At 33.8% G+C, this 21,201-nt stretch overlaps 1 protein-coding gene across 3 annotated transcripts in view; it reads right to left on the bottom strand.

The window, feature by feature from the left end:
- Positions 1 to 271: 271 nt before the first annotated feature.
- Positions 272 to 21,201, bottom strand: part of LOC120072689 (rRNA biogenesis protein RRP5) — a 38,104-nt gene continuing 17,174 nt past the window's right edge. Inside the window, exons 12-40 of one of the 3 annotated variants that reach the window (XM_039025138.1) lie at positions 19,952 to 20,137; positions 19,450 to 19,524; positions 17,961 to 18,097; positions 15,576 to 15,710; positions 14,819 to 14,964; positions 14,632 to 14,697; positions 13,638 to 13,744; positions 13,450 to 13,530; positions 13,303 to 13,377; positions 13,107 to 13,208; positions 11,849 to 12,005; positions 11,618 to 11,766; positions 11,244 to 11,327; positions 11,004 to 11,104; positions 10,449 to 10,602; positions 10,208 to 10,282; positions 9,949 to 10,117; positions 7,821 to 8,466; positions 6,547 to 6,604; positions 4,110 to 4,255; positions 3,849 to 4,032; positions 3,402 to 3,500; positions 2,699 to 3,081; positions 2,444 to 2,620; positions 2,058 to 2,154; positions 1,649 to 1,804; positions 1,254 to 1,484; positions 1,096 to 1,179; positions 272 to 738 (exon numbers count right to left, since the gene is read on the bottom strand). In XM_039025138.1, the coding sequence (XP_038881066.1) occupies positions 631 to 738; positions 1,096 to 1,179; positions 1,254 to 1,484; positions 1,649 to 1,804; positions 2,058 to 2,154; positions 2,444 to 2,620; positions 2,699 to 3,081; positions 3,402 to 3,500; positions 3,849 to 4,032; positions 4,110 to 4,255; positions 6,547 to 6,604; positions 7,821 to 8,466; positions 9,949 to 10,117; positions 10,208 to 10,282; positions 10,449 to 10,602; positions 11,004 to 11,104; positions 11,244 to 11,327; positions 11,618 to 11,766; positions 11,849 to 12,005; positions 13,107 to 13,208; positions 13,303 to 13,377; positions 13,450 to 13,530; positions 13,638 to 13,744; positions 14,632 to 14,697; positions 14,819 to 14,964; positions 15,576 to 15,710; positions 17,961 to 18,097; positions 19,450 to 19,524; positions 19,952 to 20,137 (4,368 nt within the window). In that variant the 3' untranslated portion in view covers positions 272 to 630. The remainder of the gene's footprint in view (positions 739 to 1,095; positions 1,180 to 1,253; positions 1,485 to 1,648; positions 1,805 to 2,057; positions 2,155 to 2,443; positions 2,621 to 2,698; positions 3,082 to 3,401; positions 3,501 to 3,848; positions 4,033 to 4,109; positions 4,256 to 6,546; positions 6,605 to 7,820; positions 8,467 to 9,948; positions 10,118 to 10,207; positions 10,283 to 10,448; positions 10,603 to 11,003; positions 11,105 to 11,243; positions 11,328 to 11,617; positions 11,767 to 11,848; positions 12,006 to 13,106; positions 13,209 to 13,302; positions 13,378 to 13,449; positions 13,531 to 13,637; positions 13,745 to 14,631; positions 14,698 to 14,818; positions 14,965 to 15,575; positions 15,711 to 17,960; positions 18,098 to 19,449; positions 19,525 to 19,951; positions 20,138 to 21,201) is intronic. The other 2 variants (XM_039025140.1, XM_039025139.1) reach the window with 2 other exon arrangements.

Below are 21,201 nucleotides of genomic sequence, written 5' to 3'. Positions count from 1 at the left end.
ATAACCTAGCAGACTAGTTTTAAATTTTATTTGAAGTATATGAAATAAATTAAAAATAAGTATCAAAATGGATTGACTAAAATGATGTTTCAACCTACAAAAGTTCAAATATATTTTCCTATCAACAGATCCATCAAAAATGCATGTGGACAAACATGGATGCCATATTTCAGATAAGCTATGTTGATTTCAATAATCCATGGAAATTTACGATTAAGGACAAACTGGAAAAAAGGGTTAAATAAATAATCGAAACCAGTAAGATGGTTGATTTTTTGTGACCACAAAGCACAAAGTGCAATGGGGGGTTTCAGGCTTATATCATACCACTTAAGAATAAATAAAATACATGAACCATTCTTTCACTGAAACGAGCAAATAGTGAACCCACTTGTTTTTGCTGTAATTGTCAAAGAAACTGGATATAATACAAAATTGGAATCCAACTTTCTCAGATTACTATCTCACTAAGAACTTGAAAGGGAAATTACTCATACAAAGTGACAAACCCTCCACTGTCACAGCTAACAAAAATGTGGGGGGTTGTCTGAAATCTTACCTAACCAACGCTAGCTTTCTGGTGAAGTGATATTTACTCTATCAATATCCACTCTAGAGAGTTTTACATCATTAGGCTAATGTACTCTCAACATACTCCAGTGCCTTCTGCTTCACGGATTCGATTCGTTCTTTATCGCCAACAGACTTTTCATATTCCAAATATTTTTTAAATAAGAACTGAAAACCCAGAAGATTCAAAAGCTCAGACAACATGAACTATGGTTTAAATCTAACTTTAGTCTCTTGGAAGTATTTAAAATACAGAGCTTTTAAAATATTCAGTTTTATCCTGAACTCTAAAAATTAACTAATTTAACCACTCATCTTTAATGTGTTTTAAAAAATGTATAACATATAGATATATATAAGAACATACTAAAATCAGCATGTATTCCAATTACCTTATATTTAAAAAATTGGAAGCGAAAAGATACCTTTTGAAAATTCACATACCAAAATGATTATTTAAAAAAAATTCAAAAAGTAGCCAACTAAAATAGGTATAATACATAGTAAATGAAGGTATATACGCACCTTCATCTTCTTGGGAGCAAGAGATAAACTAGTTGCCCTCTCAAAAAGGGCACGAATCATATCTGCATCTCCAAGACGAATTTCCTGGGAAAATCGGTAGATGACGATATAAGAAATTGACCTTTCATTTTGAGAATATAAAAACAAAGTATTCTTACTTGATCAAGATAGATGCTCCACAGGTCCGTTCTCTTTGGATACTCTCGAAGAATTCCTTCAAACATTGACCGACCTCGATCTGCCACCCCGCATTTGAATTCAAGGATGGCTGTTTGTGAGATAAATTTAATGTGCTTACGTTTTGGAAGGCAAAGGAGGGCACGGTTCAAAATTGATTGAATTTCAACTTGTCCATTCTTTAACAAACTTTGCATCCGCCTTAACCAAACCTGAAAAGTCATAGAAACAACACTTAGACCCCAATGCGCTTTATATTTATCAGCAAAGGCTCTTTATATTTATCAGCAAAGTTTACAATATCGGGTAACCCTGTAATATACAAACTTTGATTAACTGTATGAAGATATTCATGGAAAAAACAATGGTCAAGTACCTTGCAGGAATGCTTGAACCTCTTTATCATTTTATCCAGGAGCTCATCAGCCAACTTAAGTTGCTCTGTCCTCTCGTACATTCCAAGCAATGCTAAATGAACCTTCTTGGGATCATTGCACTGCAACGCTCGTTGAAAGATTTTAGTAACAGCATCCTATAGAAAAGATAAAATAAAATACTAAAGCTTTAGTACCAGGAGCGAAATCAAGGTCATCAAACACTTTGAGTTATCAGTCTACTCAAATGTCTATTTATTGTTTTTCTTAAATCACTGATTGACCCAAAAGCTTAAGCTGATGAGTGAAGGTAAATTTAATATCATATCATCTAACACCTCCTTACTCATAGGCTTAAATATGAAGATCCAACAAGTGGAAAACAATTTTTAATTAGGAGTTTCTATTTACCTCTTTAGGATTCCCATATTCATTTTCAAGATTGAAGTAAGCCAACCAGATGTTGAGCTTTTCATTCTCTTCCCGAATATTGATTGTCCTCAAAGCCCTTCAAAAAACAGAAAATCATTAATCTCCTTGTAGACCAAAAAAAAAACATTAGAACCATAAACTTCAACACATTTAACACTACAAAATACTAATATACATTTGAATGCAATTAATAAGGAATTTGTATTTGTACATATTAATGTTACAAACAAATTCATAAAATGTGTGAGCAAAATAAAAGGAATCGAGATGCAGATAGATGATGGAAACTACTCAACGGAGATGAAAGACTACTTGCTTCATGTTTCATACTCTAAACTCAAAAATTACAGTAAGTTCAGTAGTACCTCTCAGCTATTGCTCGGGCTTTCTCTATATCAGCCATAGAGAGCACGAACGCCATATACTTAATCCAAACAAAACTGCTATTAGGAGAGCTTCGAACCAACTTTTCAAATTCATCAACAGTAGTTGGTAAATTATTCTGCAATAATCTTTCCTCAGCAGCCCTCACTTCCATTTCCCTAATAAAAAAAAGTTGAAAAATAAGAAACCAACCTGACTGATGATAACACGTTTTTCAACTATGAAAAGTGTGTTACCTTTCTTCTTTAGCCTTTTTCTTCTCCCGTCTATCATTCTTTTCCCTAGAATCTGTACCACTCGTCAGCTCTTTATTCTCAGACCGTAAAGTAACTATGTCAGTTTCATCTATATCATCAAGAGTGACCTCAAGTGGAGGAACAAAAGCCCTTGATTCTGCTAGCCTAAGTGGCTGTTCAGGTTCAATATTGTCAAAGTCATCCATATCCTTGAACTTTGTTGAATTGCTATCAAGATCCATTGACAGCCTAGTATCACCAATGAAATCGTCACCATCAGTGGCATCTTCATGCTCTTCTTCCAGATTTGTACGAATTTCACTTGTTTCTCCAATGTATGACCTCTTCATTCCCAGAGCAATCCGATGTCTTTTTTCATCAACCTTGAGCAACACAATAATTCATGTAAAGAGCAACAAAGAATGGAAGATTTAGTTATTAAAAGTCTGGAAAAACATTAACTAAAGATAATGAGACAAATTATGATCATAGGTTAAGCATTATAGACAAAGTGTGTTACTTCCACATTCCAACGATAAATGACGTTAAGGCAGGCATAATGAATAAAAATCTATTACACAAACTCTTGTTTTGTGAAATGTGATATTACACTATGATAGGAAACATACTTTGACATCCATATTCATATTCATATTCATAAATGATTGGGGCAGTTCCTTTATAGTCCAATTTCTACACATACCTTTAATACTTTTGCTTTCACCATGTCCCCAGCATGGTATCTGGATTCTAGGTTCTCAATAGGATCGTCTGAAACTTCTGATACATGACACAGCCCAACCTATAACAAAAATAATTAGGTAATAATATACCCATATAATAGTTCATTATTCTGCAATCAACATTCATCAGTGCATACCTAACTAATAATGTTATAACTGCCAAGACAGACTTTTCATTACATAGATTTTGATGGCATCGAAATTGAAACGTAATAACCCAACTATTTGTGTAAATGAAAACATCCTTATAGAAGAAAGAAACCCAAATAGAAGATGATTTGCAAATTGCCAAAAAAAAAAAAGAATATAGTTTTATGTCGACAATAACATAGTTTAAACAACAAAGAACCACCTCAGCATCTATTCAATGCTTAGTCAACTTGAATAAGGAGCTAGTAGATCCTCACCACATCCGTATTATCAATGCTGATGAATAGACCAAATGACTCCACCCGCTTAATCCTTCCAGATATCATATCTCCAGCAGAAAAACTTCTTAAATCATCATTACTTTCTCTCAATGCACCACTTTCAGTCACAGACTTCAGGGTAACTTCAACTCTCTTTGATAAGGGCTCAACAGATAATATCCTGCATTATGGTTTCTTATTTCTCTCTCAAAGACTAAAACCATAAGAACATGTAACAACAACGGAAGCTTGTTTTACCTTCCACGAACAAGTTTCCCGACGGGGAACTCTTTTTCAGGATTATCAATATATCCGTCAGATAGATTAGATAGGAGAATTTTTGCCTCCAAGCCTCGTGACAGCAAAATGAAGCATCCTTTCGGTGATACATTTTTCACATAACCCTATCCAATCCATGCACAAAGCAGGGAGCTTAGGCAAGATCCCAGAAGTATAAAGGAAATCAATGTGCCTCAAAACTTATTCAGGAGACTATATAATTTAGAAATCATTTTCCCAATATCATATTATCATCTTTATGCAAAAAGTTCCAATATTTATATGGTTTATAAACACCCAAAACCTAAAAAGAAAATAAGTGAAGAAGGTCAGAGAAAACAGGTAAGCCAACTACTTTTAATATAATCACAGTTGAAGAAGGAAATACAGATGCTACAGTGACAACAGCCACAGTGAGAAGGGAAAAAAAAAAAAAAAAAAAAAAAAAAAAGGAAAAACAGCACATAGACAAGATGGCCAAACTTCCAGCCCAAGACTCTAACTAATAGTAATGTTTAAAATATAAACGAGTGACAATCATAATTTATAATAGATTATCACAGCTAATGTAGCAGCTAGCCTCTACCTTGATTCGTTCAAATTTTGTAATTATTTTTCTTTTACAAGTATTCTTGCTATCATTATTAAGAATGGCTACAGCCCATACCTTGTAAATGGAAAAAAGGATATTAGAAAAAAGAACCTACTCTAAACTTGATCAAATGTCACCTCAGAACTCACAAACAAAAGAGGGCTCCCTAGTACAACTCTAAACACTCGCAAGAAAAAAAATGAAAAAAGAGGTAAGAAATTTGTTAAATTTGAGAGGAAAAAATTACTGATCTATTTTAATATATCCAACTAAGGACTTAGATAGAAGAGAGACCTATTACAATTAAGGAAAGAGAATAACAATAATATGATAGAATCCAAAATATTTTGAAAGATAAACTATAACTGGATTACAAAATAAAGCAAGTATTTGAAGTACTTGGACTCCCCCTCCCTTGAGAATTCTCACAAGCCTTAAATCACTCACCATAACATTGCTTATCCCCCTCACTGCTCTTCCCTCTATTTATAATGAAATTCCATGACAAACTCTTTAACTAACTACTAAGATACCTTTACTACCTATTAATATCCCCATTTACAAATAAATATTACTAAACAGTAGAAATTCAAACACTACTAATCCTCATATACAAATGAAAATATAGTTCTCATTACACATCACAATCCTAAAATTCACACCTTCGCTCTGATGTTAAAATTGAATATCATCTACACTACATCCTTCTCTTTACATTGTGTTCATCAGTTAGACATAAATATCTTTCTCAAGAGTCATCTATAAAAATGAATTTACATGGATGTTCCAGATATGGATAGTGATACAACTAAAACCACTAGCAAAGTACGTGAACTTTCTTAAACTGTATTTGGCCTAAATTAGTCTCGTGAGACTCTGATTAAAAAATCGTCGGGTTGTAAGAAATATTTTTTGGAAGAAATGGATGTAATGTAAATGACATTAGAAGAAACAATGAAAACGACACAAAAGACTTGCTAAATGATATTTTGGCCTTATGCACAGGAACATGAACTCTTCTCCTCATATTTTGAACAAAACTCTTCTCCTTTATATTATTTTGGAAAAGTGGGCACTCTGGACATGAACCTGTATAGCATTATTTTGAGCAATATGGCTTGTGTGAAACAACTATTAGAAAGGAATACTAAACCTAGCTTCTAAACTTTAATCAGTAAAGGTCAAAAATTAATTATTTTAGCATTTACTATTATTGTGTTGTAAACATTCACCCTCATTTTCTCCCTTTTTGGCTAGTAAAAAATCTACTCTGATTATTATCATTGAAGCCCTGATTTAGCAATAACCCTGAACATAAGTGAAATCCTATCTACTTCATCTAAAAATCACCTTGACTCGATACCAACCTCTGGAACTCCAATACACAACCATGTCAACATGTTAATCCACATATTCAAAGTAATCCTCAATCGATTAAATAATTGAACATAAAATGACCATGACGAATGACATGGTTATTTATCTCCTGTTTGGACTAAAATTTACATTTTAAAATTTCAATACTAAATAGAATAATTTTGAAAGTTCAAGACCAACAGGAGATTTAAGTGCTAAACCCTAAAACCCAAATCTATAACATAATAGAACTTTACTCATTCCGAAAGAAAGGGTCTAACCCAGCTCCTGAAAAAGAAAGATAAGCTACAGCATGTGGGGAATAATATTTATACGCACCTTCAATAAAATATAGAGCAAATATATTCCCAAGACAAAAACGAACGAGCAAGAAAAGTACAGGAGTACAAAATATAAGAAGAAACCAACTTCATGCTGACAGTTGAGTATAATTATAATAAATTATACCTGGACCTCCATGTGAGAATGAATATCTTCTATCCTCACTCGTCCAGAAGCAATGTTTCTGGGGAAAAAATAAGTAATATGGAGAATAAATCAGGGAAAAAGAATGTCAATTGCTGACTAATAAGAACAGTTTAAGCAGCATAAAACAAACTACAGTTATAAAGCAACTAAGAAGATGTATAAAAATAGTATAAAAAAGATAAGTTTGCCACATACATCAATATAAATGATCAGAGTCTGATACACTGTTCCCATAAAAAGAAAAGATTCTGGAAAAATTCTTGGAATAAGTACGTCTTTAGATAAACAGGAAAGCTTTGGTTTGAATTGGTATTCCAACCCAACAGCTCATGTATCAACAAATGAATCATGGCACCAAGGTATTTTGGGTATCAAACTACTACCTCGATAGGATAAGAAATCCAAAAGAATATCATGTTCAATGCCCTCTAATGATGGTATTAAATACGAATCCATGTAATAAACAAGATGGAAAACAAGACGAAATAACACGTATATCAAAATAAATTCAACAACTTATTTTGCATGCCTCGATTTCTGTGATGACCTCAGCATTTCAGAAGATAAAACCTCCAAAGAACAATAAATAAATGTCATGACCCACGATCAGTGCTAAGTGATGAATGATACTAAATATGATGACCAAACAACCAAATAAGTAACACATAGGTCGGTATTAATTCAAGAAATCATTGAGCTTTCTTTTATACATATAGACATGCATATATGTATGTAAATATAGAGGAAAAAACTTAGATGCATCTCGAGCTACACCTATATTTGTGCACCCAACAAAATTGTCCAATCATAATTTGTCACAGCAAATTCTTCTTTTTTAAAAATATTTTAATTCATTTTTTGTGTGTGTGATGATATTGGACTGCATAAAGATAGATGCATCTTGGAATGTACTCAGCCGCGCTCATTTATATGCATCCAAATTACACCCATTTCCTGTATTTTGCCATGATGCAATAGAATGGACGCCAAAAAAAAACAATTGATGAAGGCTTTTTCTTTCATATATATTATGCAATTGTCCCTTAAAATTGATTAAAAAGAGTAAACAAAAATGATGCAGGAATGAAGTTGACATTAAAACTGAAAGGGTTTTCAGTAAGCATTGAATCAAATTAAATAAATAGATACAAATCACCAGAGATGCTTTATTGAAAATCTAATAACGAAGATATCGAAAATAATTCTATAGTCAACACAAGAGAAGATATCCAGAATACTAAACCAGGACTTACTCATGGTTACTGCATTCAACATTTTTCTGACAGAGTATGCCAGCTGAAGACCGCAGTGACAAATCAATGTGTATTGTACCTTTGACTGCATGGGTAATTTCTATAACCTTGCACTTGACAAATTGTCCTTCTTTATATCCAGACAACGGATCAGGCACTAAACAGTCTGTAAGTTCTGTATAATGAACCCTGCCAAACAATTGGGGACCAATTTGCACAAGCAGTCCACCAACACCTGGAAGAATTTTTGATATTCTTCCCCCAACAATCTCTCCTTCATTGAAATGACATGTATGTTTCTTACTAACGTCAGTCTGCAAATTACTAATCTTCAAATTTTCTTGGTCACCTTCTCCTGTTGAGGTACCAGATAAGTGATGCAAAACCAGCCGTAAGATTTTTTTCTCTCCATTAATGTTAGATATGTATCCAGAAACAGCCCTTCCAACATAGTAGCGCTTGGAAAATTCTTGAAGCTCACTAGGTTCCGAAGAACTATCAAGAATAAATAGTTGGGCAGTAACTTGCCGAGTAACAGCTAACCATGCCCAGTCACCATTTACATTGCTTACATAAGCATTGATTCGTTGTCCAATCGAAAACCCCAAATCTTCATTCGCAATCACGCCTCCCACAACACTAAAATCTGGTTTTATACCACACATTAGAAACTACATTGAAAATTTTACTCAAGTATACCAGTTATATGATAGTAATAGTTAACGTAAAAAATCAACACCTGGAGAAAAAGGAAAAGAACCAATACCGGAAATAAATTTCTGAGCCAACAAAAGGATAAATCAAATTGTTAGGGAACCAAAAAAAATACCATATTTAATAATACAGTCCATGTCTCTACAGTACTTAAAAACTTCAACTAAAGACAGTAAATTAAGACTTTTTCAAAAGTATTTGTACTTAAATTAAGCAAACTTCTTTAAAAAAAAAATCCCAAACTCACTAGTTAATATGAGAAACATCAATCATTTTATTGATAAGATGAAAATTGAAATATTACGAAATATAGGGGAAACTGGCCCCACAATGAGGGAAGATATAAAAAGCACCCCCAATTGCCTCCACATGCAAAGAAGTTCATAAGAAAAATATTACTTTATTGAAGGAGCACAGCAGAATGATCAAAGATAGAATAAAGATGGTTGCCCATGGGCCATGTCTAATTGTTTAGCTCACAAGACACTTGTCAATTGGTTCATGATGGTTCCAAGGTGTCGACACGTATACATTATTTGCATATCAAAGTAGCCATTGGTAGTCGAAAAATAGCTGAATGCACAGATCAATTCAGTCCGAGCAAATGGATCAAAGGCTGGGTATGGATTAGATGGAATAGAGGGCTGAGTATAGGTCATCTAAATGAAAATCAAACTCTATCAGCTGAGTGAGGTTGGAGATTTTATAGTAATTCTTTGACGAATAGTGTTGGGTGGGGTCAAGCATACATGGGGTACCCAAGCTTAGCCACAAAATCAAATCCCTCCCCATCAGTAAATTCATAGTCTAAACAACCATTTGTTGACAATCTGGAAGGCCTTTTTATAATAGATCTTGGGTGGTGTTAATGTTTTTCTTCCTCATTCACCAATTACAGTATAAACAACTTCTTGACAAGCTGGAAGGGCTTTTTGTAATCCAGTTTTTGAGTGTTCACCTGTTTTTTGTATATGAAATATCTCTTTCTTTCCAATTAAAAATAAATGTTTTTTGGAAGGAAATTATGCTCGATGAAAAGAGTCTAATCCTCAAAAATACAAGATACCAAAAAAAGAATAAAATACAAAGCTACATAAGTTAAACTGAAGAAACAAAAGCATTCCAATTTAAACGAATATCCTGAATGGATTAAGCAAAAAGTGAATTGGGACAAATCTGCACAAAAGCACTTGAACACAGCAATAAAATAAACACAATCAAAAGATCCAATAAACAAAAACAACATCATTTAACCACAAGAAATGCACCAACTCTTCAGATTTAGGGTTCTATTCGACGAAATCGATAGTTTATGGTTGAAATTGACTCCATGCCTTGAAGTAGAGTTTAAAAAAATAAATCATTTCGAAAATTTGTTTATCAAAGAAATATTTTAGTAATTTATTTGCTTTACCTTTAAGAACGTCAGGTTTTACAGACAACTCCCATAGGCAGCCCTTCTTTTTGTTAGCTGAGTGATTTGCCTCTGCAACAATCCTTGCAACTACGGTTTGCCCAACCCTGAAGTTACTAAATGGAGCTTCTGAAGTTTCATCAAGCATATTACTAACCTGTGCACAACACTGATCAAGCTTGTTGAACATGATAATCGGAGATAATGCATAGAATCAGAATTATCTTTATATGGTTGAAAAATATATTTGTAAATTTACCTCTGTCACGTGAACTCTTCCACGTAATCCAGTTCCAAATTTTAATCTCATTTCAAGGGGCTGAATATCAATGATCTGGAAAGCATTGCATCAAATAAGAATTCTATATACAATTTCCAACATAGAAACAAATCTGAAACAAAAAAAAATGTTATCTCGATGCAAGCTTTCCTAATAAGAGAACTGAGAATGAGGTCCCAAAGGTTCAATCAAACATAAAGACTGGAGGGAAAACACCTACCTCTGCATGAACCAGAGATCCCACTTCACGTGAAGAGTTCTTCTTTGACCGTTTTGAACCAGGTGTAACAATGCCCTCACTTATTGACTTTAGAAGCAGTAGCAGCCTCCCAAATGTTGACGGACATGGAAGAGCCACAACTGAGGCAACAACGCTGCATTGATTTCATGCGTAAAGCACTTGTAAAATTATAAAGATACAAGTCCAAGGGTGAAGAAAGCCAAAAAGATAAATCTGAAAGAACTAAGTAGAGAAGCCAAGCACCAGGTTACCTAGTATACAACTTGTCGTGCAAATAATGAATATTTTAACTAGCCCAGTAAAAACACACCCACAATAACTAGACAATGGTAAAACCTGAGGGCTAGGAAAAACAAATCATTGTCCTCCAGACTCCCAACACCCGAAACACCAAAGAAAATATAACAAAAAAAAAAAGTCTGCAGTTTCAAGGAATGATGAAGATGAAAAGCAGAAAACGGGGAGCCCTTTTTTCTTTTTTTGGTGAGGGGGAGGGGAAGTAGGAAGATGGATAGGTAAGATGCTGTTTTTCACCTTTGTCCGATTGTAAATTGCTTCTGATGAAGCCTTTGGGTATTGTAATCATATGTTGATGCATAACCGATAGCATAACCAAACTCTGGCAATGAAAGGACCTATAATGAAGTAAAATGGAAATCAGAAGAGGAGTGAAATGATGTGAAACAACACACAAATATATTCTCCTCCAGGTTTCTTTTTAAAAAAGAGGGAAAAACAAGGAAAGAAGATTAAACAATAACATCAAAAACATGCCAGATAGTTCTCCTTCACAGCTTCCACTACAGCATGCACAGTCTGATTCATCTCTAAGTCCTTCAATGCTTCTGCCTTTCGTTTCTGTTACCAAAGTACGTTTTTTTCTTATAAGAAACATTTCATTGAGAAATGAAATCGGGGAAACCCCAAAAGCCAAAAGGCAAATTAATGTGTATTATATAAATCATAATGTCAAATTTGAGAGAGATATTATCATCTCTGACGATGAGAATAGTATCAACAACAGGAAGAAAATTAAAATTTGAACGGTTCAAAACAAGTCATCTCTGGCTTAGCTCTCTTGTCAGAAGCACTATAGAAAGGGGAAAAAATATATTTTTACTTATATAGAACTGAATATTAGGCTTCACCTTCCTACTAGTTTGCCGGCTAGAATTGTTTGCCATCCAGTTATCAACTATTTCAGGTTTTAAGGATAAATCAACAAGCCGTTCAGTTTTAGAGACATCAAGAACAGCAGCCTGAATAGTAGAACCTGTTTCCACTATGGACCCACTCACTGCACAGATTATATAACACTAGTTACAAGCAGTCTTCTATCAAAATCAGTCAGGTAATAAAAAATAATACATAGAACTTACATCCATGGAGTGCAATAAAACCAAAAACATCATGGTACTTCTCAAAGCTGATAGTAACTCCAATATCCTTGACCTCTTGAACTTCTCCCTCAACCACACTACCAATTGAAAATTCTTCTGCCCAGTTTGATTCATCCAATGATTGGAGCTTTGCAATCTGTATAGAACCATGTCAATTTAAAGCATTAAAAAAAAATAACTAAGTTAGCTGATACATAGTAAAAATTACATGGTTTGAAAGGCCTTGAAAGATCAACTTCATGTGACTCGTTCACTATTTGGGAAAGATAACCCAATTTCCAACAAGAATGAACAAAAGAATACAAGGACATACAAGAATGAAGACAAAACAAAAGGAGCCAAGCTTCCGTAAGGGGATCCAGTCAAAAAAAAAAAAGACCTACCGAGTAATTACAAAAAGATGTAACCACCCAAAAAAATGAAACCGAACAAGGCCCCAAACATCAACCAAAGTCCTCTCAACCCTCGAAAGATTCTAATAATTCTCACACTCAAAGGCCTACAAAACCACATATCCCACCCACAACAACAACAACAACAAAAAAAAAAAAAAAAAAGGATTCGAAGTCCGCGGCAGAAGAGCAACAACTGAGAAAACACAATATTCTTAAAAAAAAAAAAAAAATCCCTTTCTCGTACCAAGAAGGAACTCCTCAATCATGGAGCAACAATCCGTTGGCCATGCTAGGTGGAAACCAAACATGCCTCAAAGTGACAACTCCAAACCATGTAACTTGTTTACTATGTAAGACAAGTAAAAAAGAAAGCAGAAACCTAAAAAAAGAATGCACAGATGTACATCTAAAAGTATACCTAAGCCAAAAGAAAAACCAATTAAATATTAAGTTTAAAAAGAATCTACAAGTTCTTTACACCAACAACAAAACAAGAATATTATAGCCATAGAGTAAAAATTGAATCTTTCAAAACCAAGATGAAGAAACATATCATTTTTAAGCCATGGAAATATTGATAGAACATCAAGAAATACTAGAAAAGTTGGCAAAACATATGTGCATAACAAGCTCCACCCCTTCTAACCTATTATTTATCAGTTTTAACTTTTTTCGCTTTTCTCGGAATATTTCAAGCATCAACATTTCACAGATATTTATATTGACATTGCCACAATTTTGACCGTTCAACTTTTCTATCATCATTAACATTTTACTCCTCTCACTGTCGATGATAGTAATTTGTCAACATATGCCCCCCACCCCCCACACCAAATATGTACCTTCTCTTCCGTCAAAAAGAATTCCTGTATAAAAGAGGCGTCGGTTGAAAAGCAAGTTGACTGCTTCAAAGAAAGTGTGATTCTACCCGTTTCACCACTAACCTGAAATATCAAAATACAATTACATATTAGTTTACAACCAAATATATTTCTACTTTACAACTGTGCATATTCTTCCTTAAAATAGGTCACTGACATCAACTACACTACTCCGAACAGATTGCCCAATGTAAAAAGCTTCCTGTAAATCCAATTTCCGGTCTTCCATAGCCTGAAGCATAAGAATGCAGAGATTAAAATTTGGAATTAATACTGGAAAAAATCTTGTCACAAAATTTGTTACCTTATTTCGTGGAGAAAAGCCAGTTAAACGTCCTAGAAAGCGAACAAAACAACCTCTTTCTATTATGTTAGAAATGAATCCCTGGAAGAGAGAACAGATTGATAGAATGAGTTGAAGTTCAGAGCAAGAGAAATCACATTGACACAACACTGATGTTTGACCAATGCTTGCATATATCAGCCACTTACATGGATAACAGAATATTGCTTTACTTGACTCGGGTCAGATGGAAGCACATGAGCCAAATTGATTAGAGATTGTTTTGCAGAGAGGATTAAATTTTGGCCTTCAATATCTGAAAATAGTGGGAGAAGAATTATCAAACCATAACATCCAAATCATGAATGAATTTACAGATGAAAAGGCTACCATTAAAAGAAAAGTTAGGTGTACTTGTGGGGAAAGCAGAAAGAAAACAAAAGAAAATGGGTCCAAACAATATTTTCAAAAAGTTCCAAATACTCTTAAAATCACATAAAGCAGCAAGTACAATCCACCTTTTCATAAAATGAAGCAAAACAGAACCAACTTAATGCAGCATTTCAAATTCTCCAATCACTTTACTGAGAGAACACTACAGGAAGTGTTTAAGAACATATATTATTGATAGTTGCAATGCATGCATTTATACACATAGTGAAAATAAGGGTAAATTACAAATTTGGTCCTTATAGTTTGGAGAAAGAATTTAGTATCTATAGTTTTAAAAGTTAGAACTTAGTCCTTATGGTTTAATAAAATCTCATAAATAGTTCATATGGTTTGATAAAATCCTCTATGAAAGCTTTATCAAACCATAGGGACTAGATTCTAATTATAGACTATAGGAATTCTAACTTTATCCAAACTATAGGAACTAAATTTGCAATTTAACCCAGACAATAATATGCTAACAAGCACAAACATGAACACGAACCTTTAACCTCTTGATTCTAGATTTTTTTAATTTATAATTTATATACTATGCCGATATCAATATTTGAAACCTTGCTTGTATGTAACTACCCAATTACAAATAAGTGACCATAGGTCAATTTATAACCAACTACTAACAAATTACAAATATCCTAACGATATCTTTCAATATTTCCCTAGCGATATTCTTAAAAGAAGATATTGATTTTTTCAAAATAAGAACTTTTAAACTTGAATTTGCAAAAGAATGTGAAATAATAAAACTACCCAGTACAAGGAGTTGATCAAATTGATATCCAGGCTTCAACACGGACTTCATCGAAGAGGCATGTGCTGCAAGTAAGCATCACTAATTAGGAAAATAAACAAAAGATAACATCCACAAGAAAGGAAAAATACACAATGTGCACGTTAAGGTAAAATACATTCATGCATGATAAAGGTCAATATATACCCTGATGATCTGACAGATGTTCCATGGATATTCTTCCCCTTGAGTAACCGGATCTATTAACATACAATGTTACATGGGTCTCAGTTATTTCATCAACCACACCCGTTACAATATGACCCAACTCAACCTTTGTGTCCTCAGATACCCTGTAATTGAGTTCTCCAATGATAATGACACCTGTCAGAACTTATGTTGCATGTAATAACAAATTCTCCATTTTTTTTTTTCTATAGAAGAAAATCATAAGAAAAATTAATTTTTTCTCTCAAAATGGCTAACTAGTGCCATTCTATTTTGCCTTTCCTATTTCCTAGTAGTTCCCATTCACAAGAAGTCAGGGTTTTTTCATCTTTCTAAAAAGGGGATACATAACTTTTCATTAAGGAAATGGAAAGAGAGTAATGCTCTAAATACAAAATAGTAAGCAAACAAAACAAAATCAATAAAAATCCTCAGAACAAGTATAAAAGACAACAAGAATCCCAGTAAAGACCTCGCCTATCTGGGACAGATATTTCAGTAACCTACTTCTATTTTTTTTATAAGAAACCAGAAACTTAATAGAAAGCAGCATTCCAATTAGAGACTGTAAACAGTACATGATCACAAGAATTAACAAACGAATTATTTGTTCATGTACCAACTTGGCTACTTCTACAATTTCAGAGGCATATTTATAATGTTCTATATCCAATAGTTCCATATGTAGAAAGGAAATGACCATACTTATCTAAATATGAGGTAAACAGAATCAAACCTCGCAGGCTTCATTACAAAACTAAGGCTTATTCGCTTGGAGGAGGGAGTAGAACTTGTTATTCTACATTTGATGACTTGACCGATATGATATGTTGAACTTGGATCAGAACCAGGTTCTATTCCAAGCTCAAATCTGAATAAGAACGGGAAAAATTAGATTTACGATAACAAGCGAATAATTATTAGCTTCCGCAAATAGAATAGTCAAAAATAACTGTATACATGAATTTGCTACACGAGAATGTACAAAAATCTAATAGCATTAGCAACTTTCATTCCTCATTATAAATTCAAGCAATTTCACTTCAATTGAAGTTACTTCAAACAAAAGAACAGACAGGAAACCAACAGAGAAAATAACAATAATTATACACACCTAGGACTTTGAGTCAGTTGAGACAAAGAATAGGGTAGTAACATAATTTCTATCTTGTGGCAGATGAAAACTTGGAACAAAGAAGATGGACAGAGTAAAGTTCACAATAGCCACATCTGGAATCAAAATATTTATTTTCTTCTTTTTTTTTTAAATGGAAACAAACTTTTTATTAATTCATAAATAGAAAGTACTTTTATTTTCTTTTTATATAAAAGACCAACTTTCATTAATAAAAAAAATAAAGGAATATAAAGGCATACAAAAAATTCAGCCTGCAAAAGGGAGCACCCTGGAAGAAGAATCTCCAATCTTCACCCCTCAAAAGGGAACAACTTTCATTGGATTTTTGGACCCCTAGAGAGATGCGTTAAAATTAGCTAGGGACCAAACAGTGAAAGGTTCCCTCTCCACCTCTCAAAAAAATCGCCCGTAAGTGCAATTCCATGAATAACCTATCAAATAAAGAACTTTACCTTCTTTGGGACTTCCACCTTCCAACAAGCAGAAAAACCCAATTCTATAAAGGAGGAGGGATCTCGTAAGTACTGAAAGAAAGATTTACGATAAATCCATCATAAGGGTTAAGACTCCAACAATAAAAATCCTTTCTCCCTTGCCTAACCACAACTTCCCCCAATAAAGAAAGGAGGGTCACAACCTCCGTCTAAAATCAAAATATTATAACTGCATTATATATTTGTTAGAAGGTTAATTGCTTATTTACTTATACATAGCCCAAAAAAAAGGTTTTTGTTTAATGAAAACTAACCTTTTAATGAAAAACAATGAAAAAAATACAAAGGCATCAAAAAATCCAAGCCCACAAAGGGAACATCACTAAAGTTGGAAGCTCCAAGACTACATCATGAAAGCCTAGAGAGGAACATAGCACCATAGCAAGGATCAAATATCACTCAAATCCCTCTTCATCCCCCTAACAACTGTATTATTCCTCTCCCTTAAAGACCTCACTACAAAACACACACCCCAATTTGCCAAAAGAACCTCCTCTTCTCCCTAAACGATAGATGGAGAAGAAACTCACTGATCATCTCTCTTAAATCTTTGTGACGAGCTAATTGAATGCTAACAGCCTAAAAAAAGTAACTCCAAACTAACTGCACAAAATCATATCTCCATGTCTTCCTCCACATTCTGACAAAGAATGCAACAAAAGGGCCCAACCAATGAAGCCAACTTTCTTAACAGCCAATCAAGAGTATTAATGCTTTCACGCATAACCTACCAAACAAAGAACTTAACCTTCTTTGGAATTTTTATCTTCTACAGAAACAAAAAAATTTTAAAAAAAAAAAAAAAAAAGTTCCAACATCCAGTGAAAGAACTACAAAAAAAAACCCCAAGGGAAGCTTAAAACAAACATCCTTTCTCTCAAGTCTAAACTCAAACTCTCTCATCAAAGACAATAGAGTTGAGACATCCACGTTTACCTATGAAACAACAGACGATAGGAACCAAATAAAAAAGAGAGTTATCAGCAACATAGGACTACTCATAGAGAAAAAAATGGTATAAACAGAAGGAGACTTAGCACATAGGAATCTATCCCCCACTCACTTATCCACCCAAAAATATGCTTCCTTTCCATCACTCATGCATAATAAACAGGTAAGAAAGAAAGGGACTTCAATGGATATATCTTTCCACCCATTTTTAGACTGCTTTTTAACCCCACCAGACAACACTCAAAAGGATGAGATTCATAGTTGATCACAATAATCCTATACCAAAGGGTTTAAGGCTCGAGGAGAAACGAAAAATCCATTTAGCCAACATGACTTTGTTACGAGTCCTTAAATTCTCGAATTCTAACCCCACAAGGTTCACTGGCTTCCCTATCACATCCCAGCTCACAAGATGCGAAAATGAAATGACAGTTCTTGTTACTACAATATGCAAATCTTGAAAATAGGCAAATTATAGTTAGTCAACCACAGAAAGATAATAAGTTCAAAAGCTATATGGATGCAGTATACAACTTGCCTAGGAGCAAAACCTTGAACCCCATTGTAAAACCTGACAAAGCAACCATGTTTTTCAATCTTCGTTATCCAGCCATGGGCCACTAATCCTGCAGTAGCATCAGCATATGAACTAAGAACCTCCAATTTTGATTTTACCTGTAAATTGGCATGTATCAGAATAACTAAGCAGATACTGATGTCCAAGTTATGACAAGAGCCTAATTTTAAAGTAGCTAGAACAAAACGAGTTGAATGTAATAATTACAGTCAATAAGATAGTGCAGACTGCAGAGTACAATAACAAATAGAATACTTGGTCTAGGATTATTTAATCAAAAACTATGATAATGGTATAATTGCAGGGTTTTAATGCACGTGCACGGAAGCAAAGCTCATGATACTCTTCAATTGCTAAAACTAAAACTGTCAAACTTAAGAAGTTTACATATTGTTCGTTTTCACATTTTTATTGGATGGAAAATTAAACTGAGAATAGACAGTATGGTTTACAATGCATGATGACCAGAAACGTGGAAAAAAGTGTGGGAAGATAGAAGTCCATTTAAACATGTAAAATAATGAAGCCTACAACATTGGAGCCCCCTAAGTATAGTAAAAAGAATCCTTGTTGTTTCTAACTAAAACTGTATATGACTGGGAAGTAACTAGTTGTTTCTAACTAAAACTGTATATGAGTAAATCAACAGAAGCTAATTAATAAGCTATAACCTGTAATTGATTAATAACAAAAAATATCAATGCAACTTTTTTTCAGAAAAGGAAAAAATACTTTTTACTGATTAAATGAAAAAAGAATGTAACTAACTAAACAGCATGTAAAGTACCACAATAGCCTAAATCACACTTAATCGTATTCTTTAAATTTTAAACAGAAACTGAACTTTTCATTGAGAGCTTAATGCTCAAAATACAGTGATACAAAGAATATAAATACAAGAACAAATAAACTTGGGATCAGCAGGGATGATAATTCAGTCTAACATACAGAAGACAACCAACTACGTGATTGCAGTACGTACATAAGCACTCCTCTCATCAACTATTTCTCTATCTCTATCTCGGTGTAAATTATGCTCCCCACTTTTGCAATTAAGCCTATCCGTAGTGTTTTTTAAAGCTCAAGGCACAATAAAGCACAATAGTCTTCTGGGACTTAAGTGCAAGGCGCAAAAAAAGCCTATCCCCACCCGGAGGGCTTTTTAAAACACTGCCTATCCTCACTTATAGACTATAGTTCATCGGGATAGTTTTATGTACATCCATTGGATAGGAAGTTCTCTCTTTTTTGTGATTACATTCATGTCAATGAAATGATTTGTTTCCCATTTTAAAAAACTTAAAATTTAAATTAAAAAAAATATATTATTTAAAAAACCTGAAATTTCGTATCTGAAACTCCTGCCAAACTAATAAATAACAAATAAGAGCAACTATATTTATATGATTCAAGGACCCATATAAATACAGATCAAATAAAAGGAACATACGAGCGTCTTCTTGTGTGTAACAGTTATTCTCTTGGACTTGCAACCAAGCACACGGAAAATCAATTCAGCCCCAACCTGCATATTGGCATGGCAACAGAATTTGAAGTTCCAAAACTAAGAAACATTTCATGTAATCGTAGCACAATCAATATAGCTTCCTATGTAACACAGAACAATCCGCCACGTTGTCCATCAGAGAAAATAAGAGACGTTAACACCCTCATTTTTTAAATTTTCATGGGCCATCTTTTTAAAAACAATAAATTATGACTATTTGAGCCAATTGGATGACTTATTGTAATCTCCTTTGCTTGGGACTTCACAATTTGTTGTAAATTCAAACCATCTCCAGAGCCATTTCTAGCCCTATATAAATATGAACTGAATAATAGATCCCCAGATGATTCCATGTACCCTATACTGATCTTTAAAAGTTATTCTATCTCTTGCCATATGTAACCAAAAATAGATTTTATGGAATGGAACAGTTCGAAATAATGACCTTGAATTTTTTCCGAGGTTTAGCAATTTCAAACTCAGACATGTGACTAAGAGGACACAGAGCTTTAAGACCGCCAGGAAATTGCACAATAGCACCAAAATCATCGACAACTATGACTTTAGCACGTATCAACGTCCCAGGCTTCACATCTGAGTAGGAAAACACTGGACCTTCAAAGGCACTGGCCTGTCAAAAATCAGAACATGTTCTATTATCAAATGAGCTCATATCAAACGGGTGCATCAATTTGTAAATGTAACCAACTGTGAACTAAGCAAAGAAAAAAGAAGGAATGAAAGAGGATGAAATAATAAAATGCCTTAATTACTTCCATAATCCAATGGTATAAAGCAACACCTCAAACAAAAACTATATCAACTATAATATCCTCCGATCATACTGTTGAAGAGGCTAGAACTCTAATTATTTGAGCGAAGTAGCAAAGGATATCTTGTTGAACTTTGAGGTCATGGTTATTAACTTAGAAAATGAAAAATTGGAGGAAGAAATGAGAAGTAAAGTGGTCAAAAAAAAAAGAAAAAAAAAGATGAAAACACATTATCATTCCACTATCAAGTTAATCCTTCAAGGTGGAAAATTGTTTAATTGGAAAACCTTAATGATAATGACGAGGTTTTGTAAGAGAGGATGAAACTGAAAAAGAGACAACTTAACTTCAGTATCAGATTAGGAGTGTCCAGATTCTTAACAAAATCTATTCGTGACTATAATAAAAGATGCCAGTAATTTTTTTTTCTGAGAAAAATAAAATATGGAAGGCAATCACGTGTATTTGGGTTCTAATAAGCCCTTGGATTAGATGGTTTTACATTTACTTCAGAAGTCTCTTAGAAATCTAGGAAAATCGCTAAACAAGAAACTTGGAGTGTTCCAAGATTTGTTTGAGAATCATCATTCAGAGTAAGAGCTCTAACAAAATAATAATAATAAAAAAAAAAAAAAACAAGCCAAATGTTATCTTAGTTTGAAATATGGTCAAGAAGTTTATCTAAGATTTGTTTTTGTAAGTTCACTAAACCACTCTACATTTGACCATTATTTTATGAGGCTGCTTTTGTTTCTCTCTTTCATTTTCAGGTTGGTTCCTTGTGGACATTTTCTCTCTTCGGCTCACAGGATAGTGGACACCCCTCCAAGAATGAGAAAAAGGCCTCTTTGGCTCAACTTCTCTAGGACTTTCCTCCGGCTAACGTGGTTTTGAAAGAAATGCTCAGATCTTCAAGAACAGA

The sequence above is a fragment of the Benincasa hispida genome, chromosome 3 (assembly GCF_009727055.1).
Source record: "Benincasa hispida cultivar B227 chromosome 3, ASM972705v1, whole genome shotgun sequence".
NCBI classification, from domain to species: Eukaryota; Viridiplantae; Streptophyta; class Magnoliopsida; order Cucurbitales; family Cucurbitaceae; genus Benincasa; species Benincasa hispida.
This window is presented reverse-complemented; position numbering and strand designations above follow the sequence as displayed.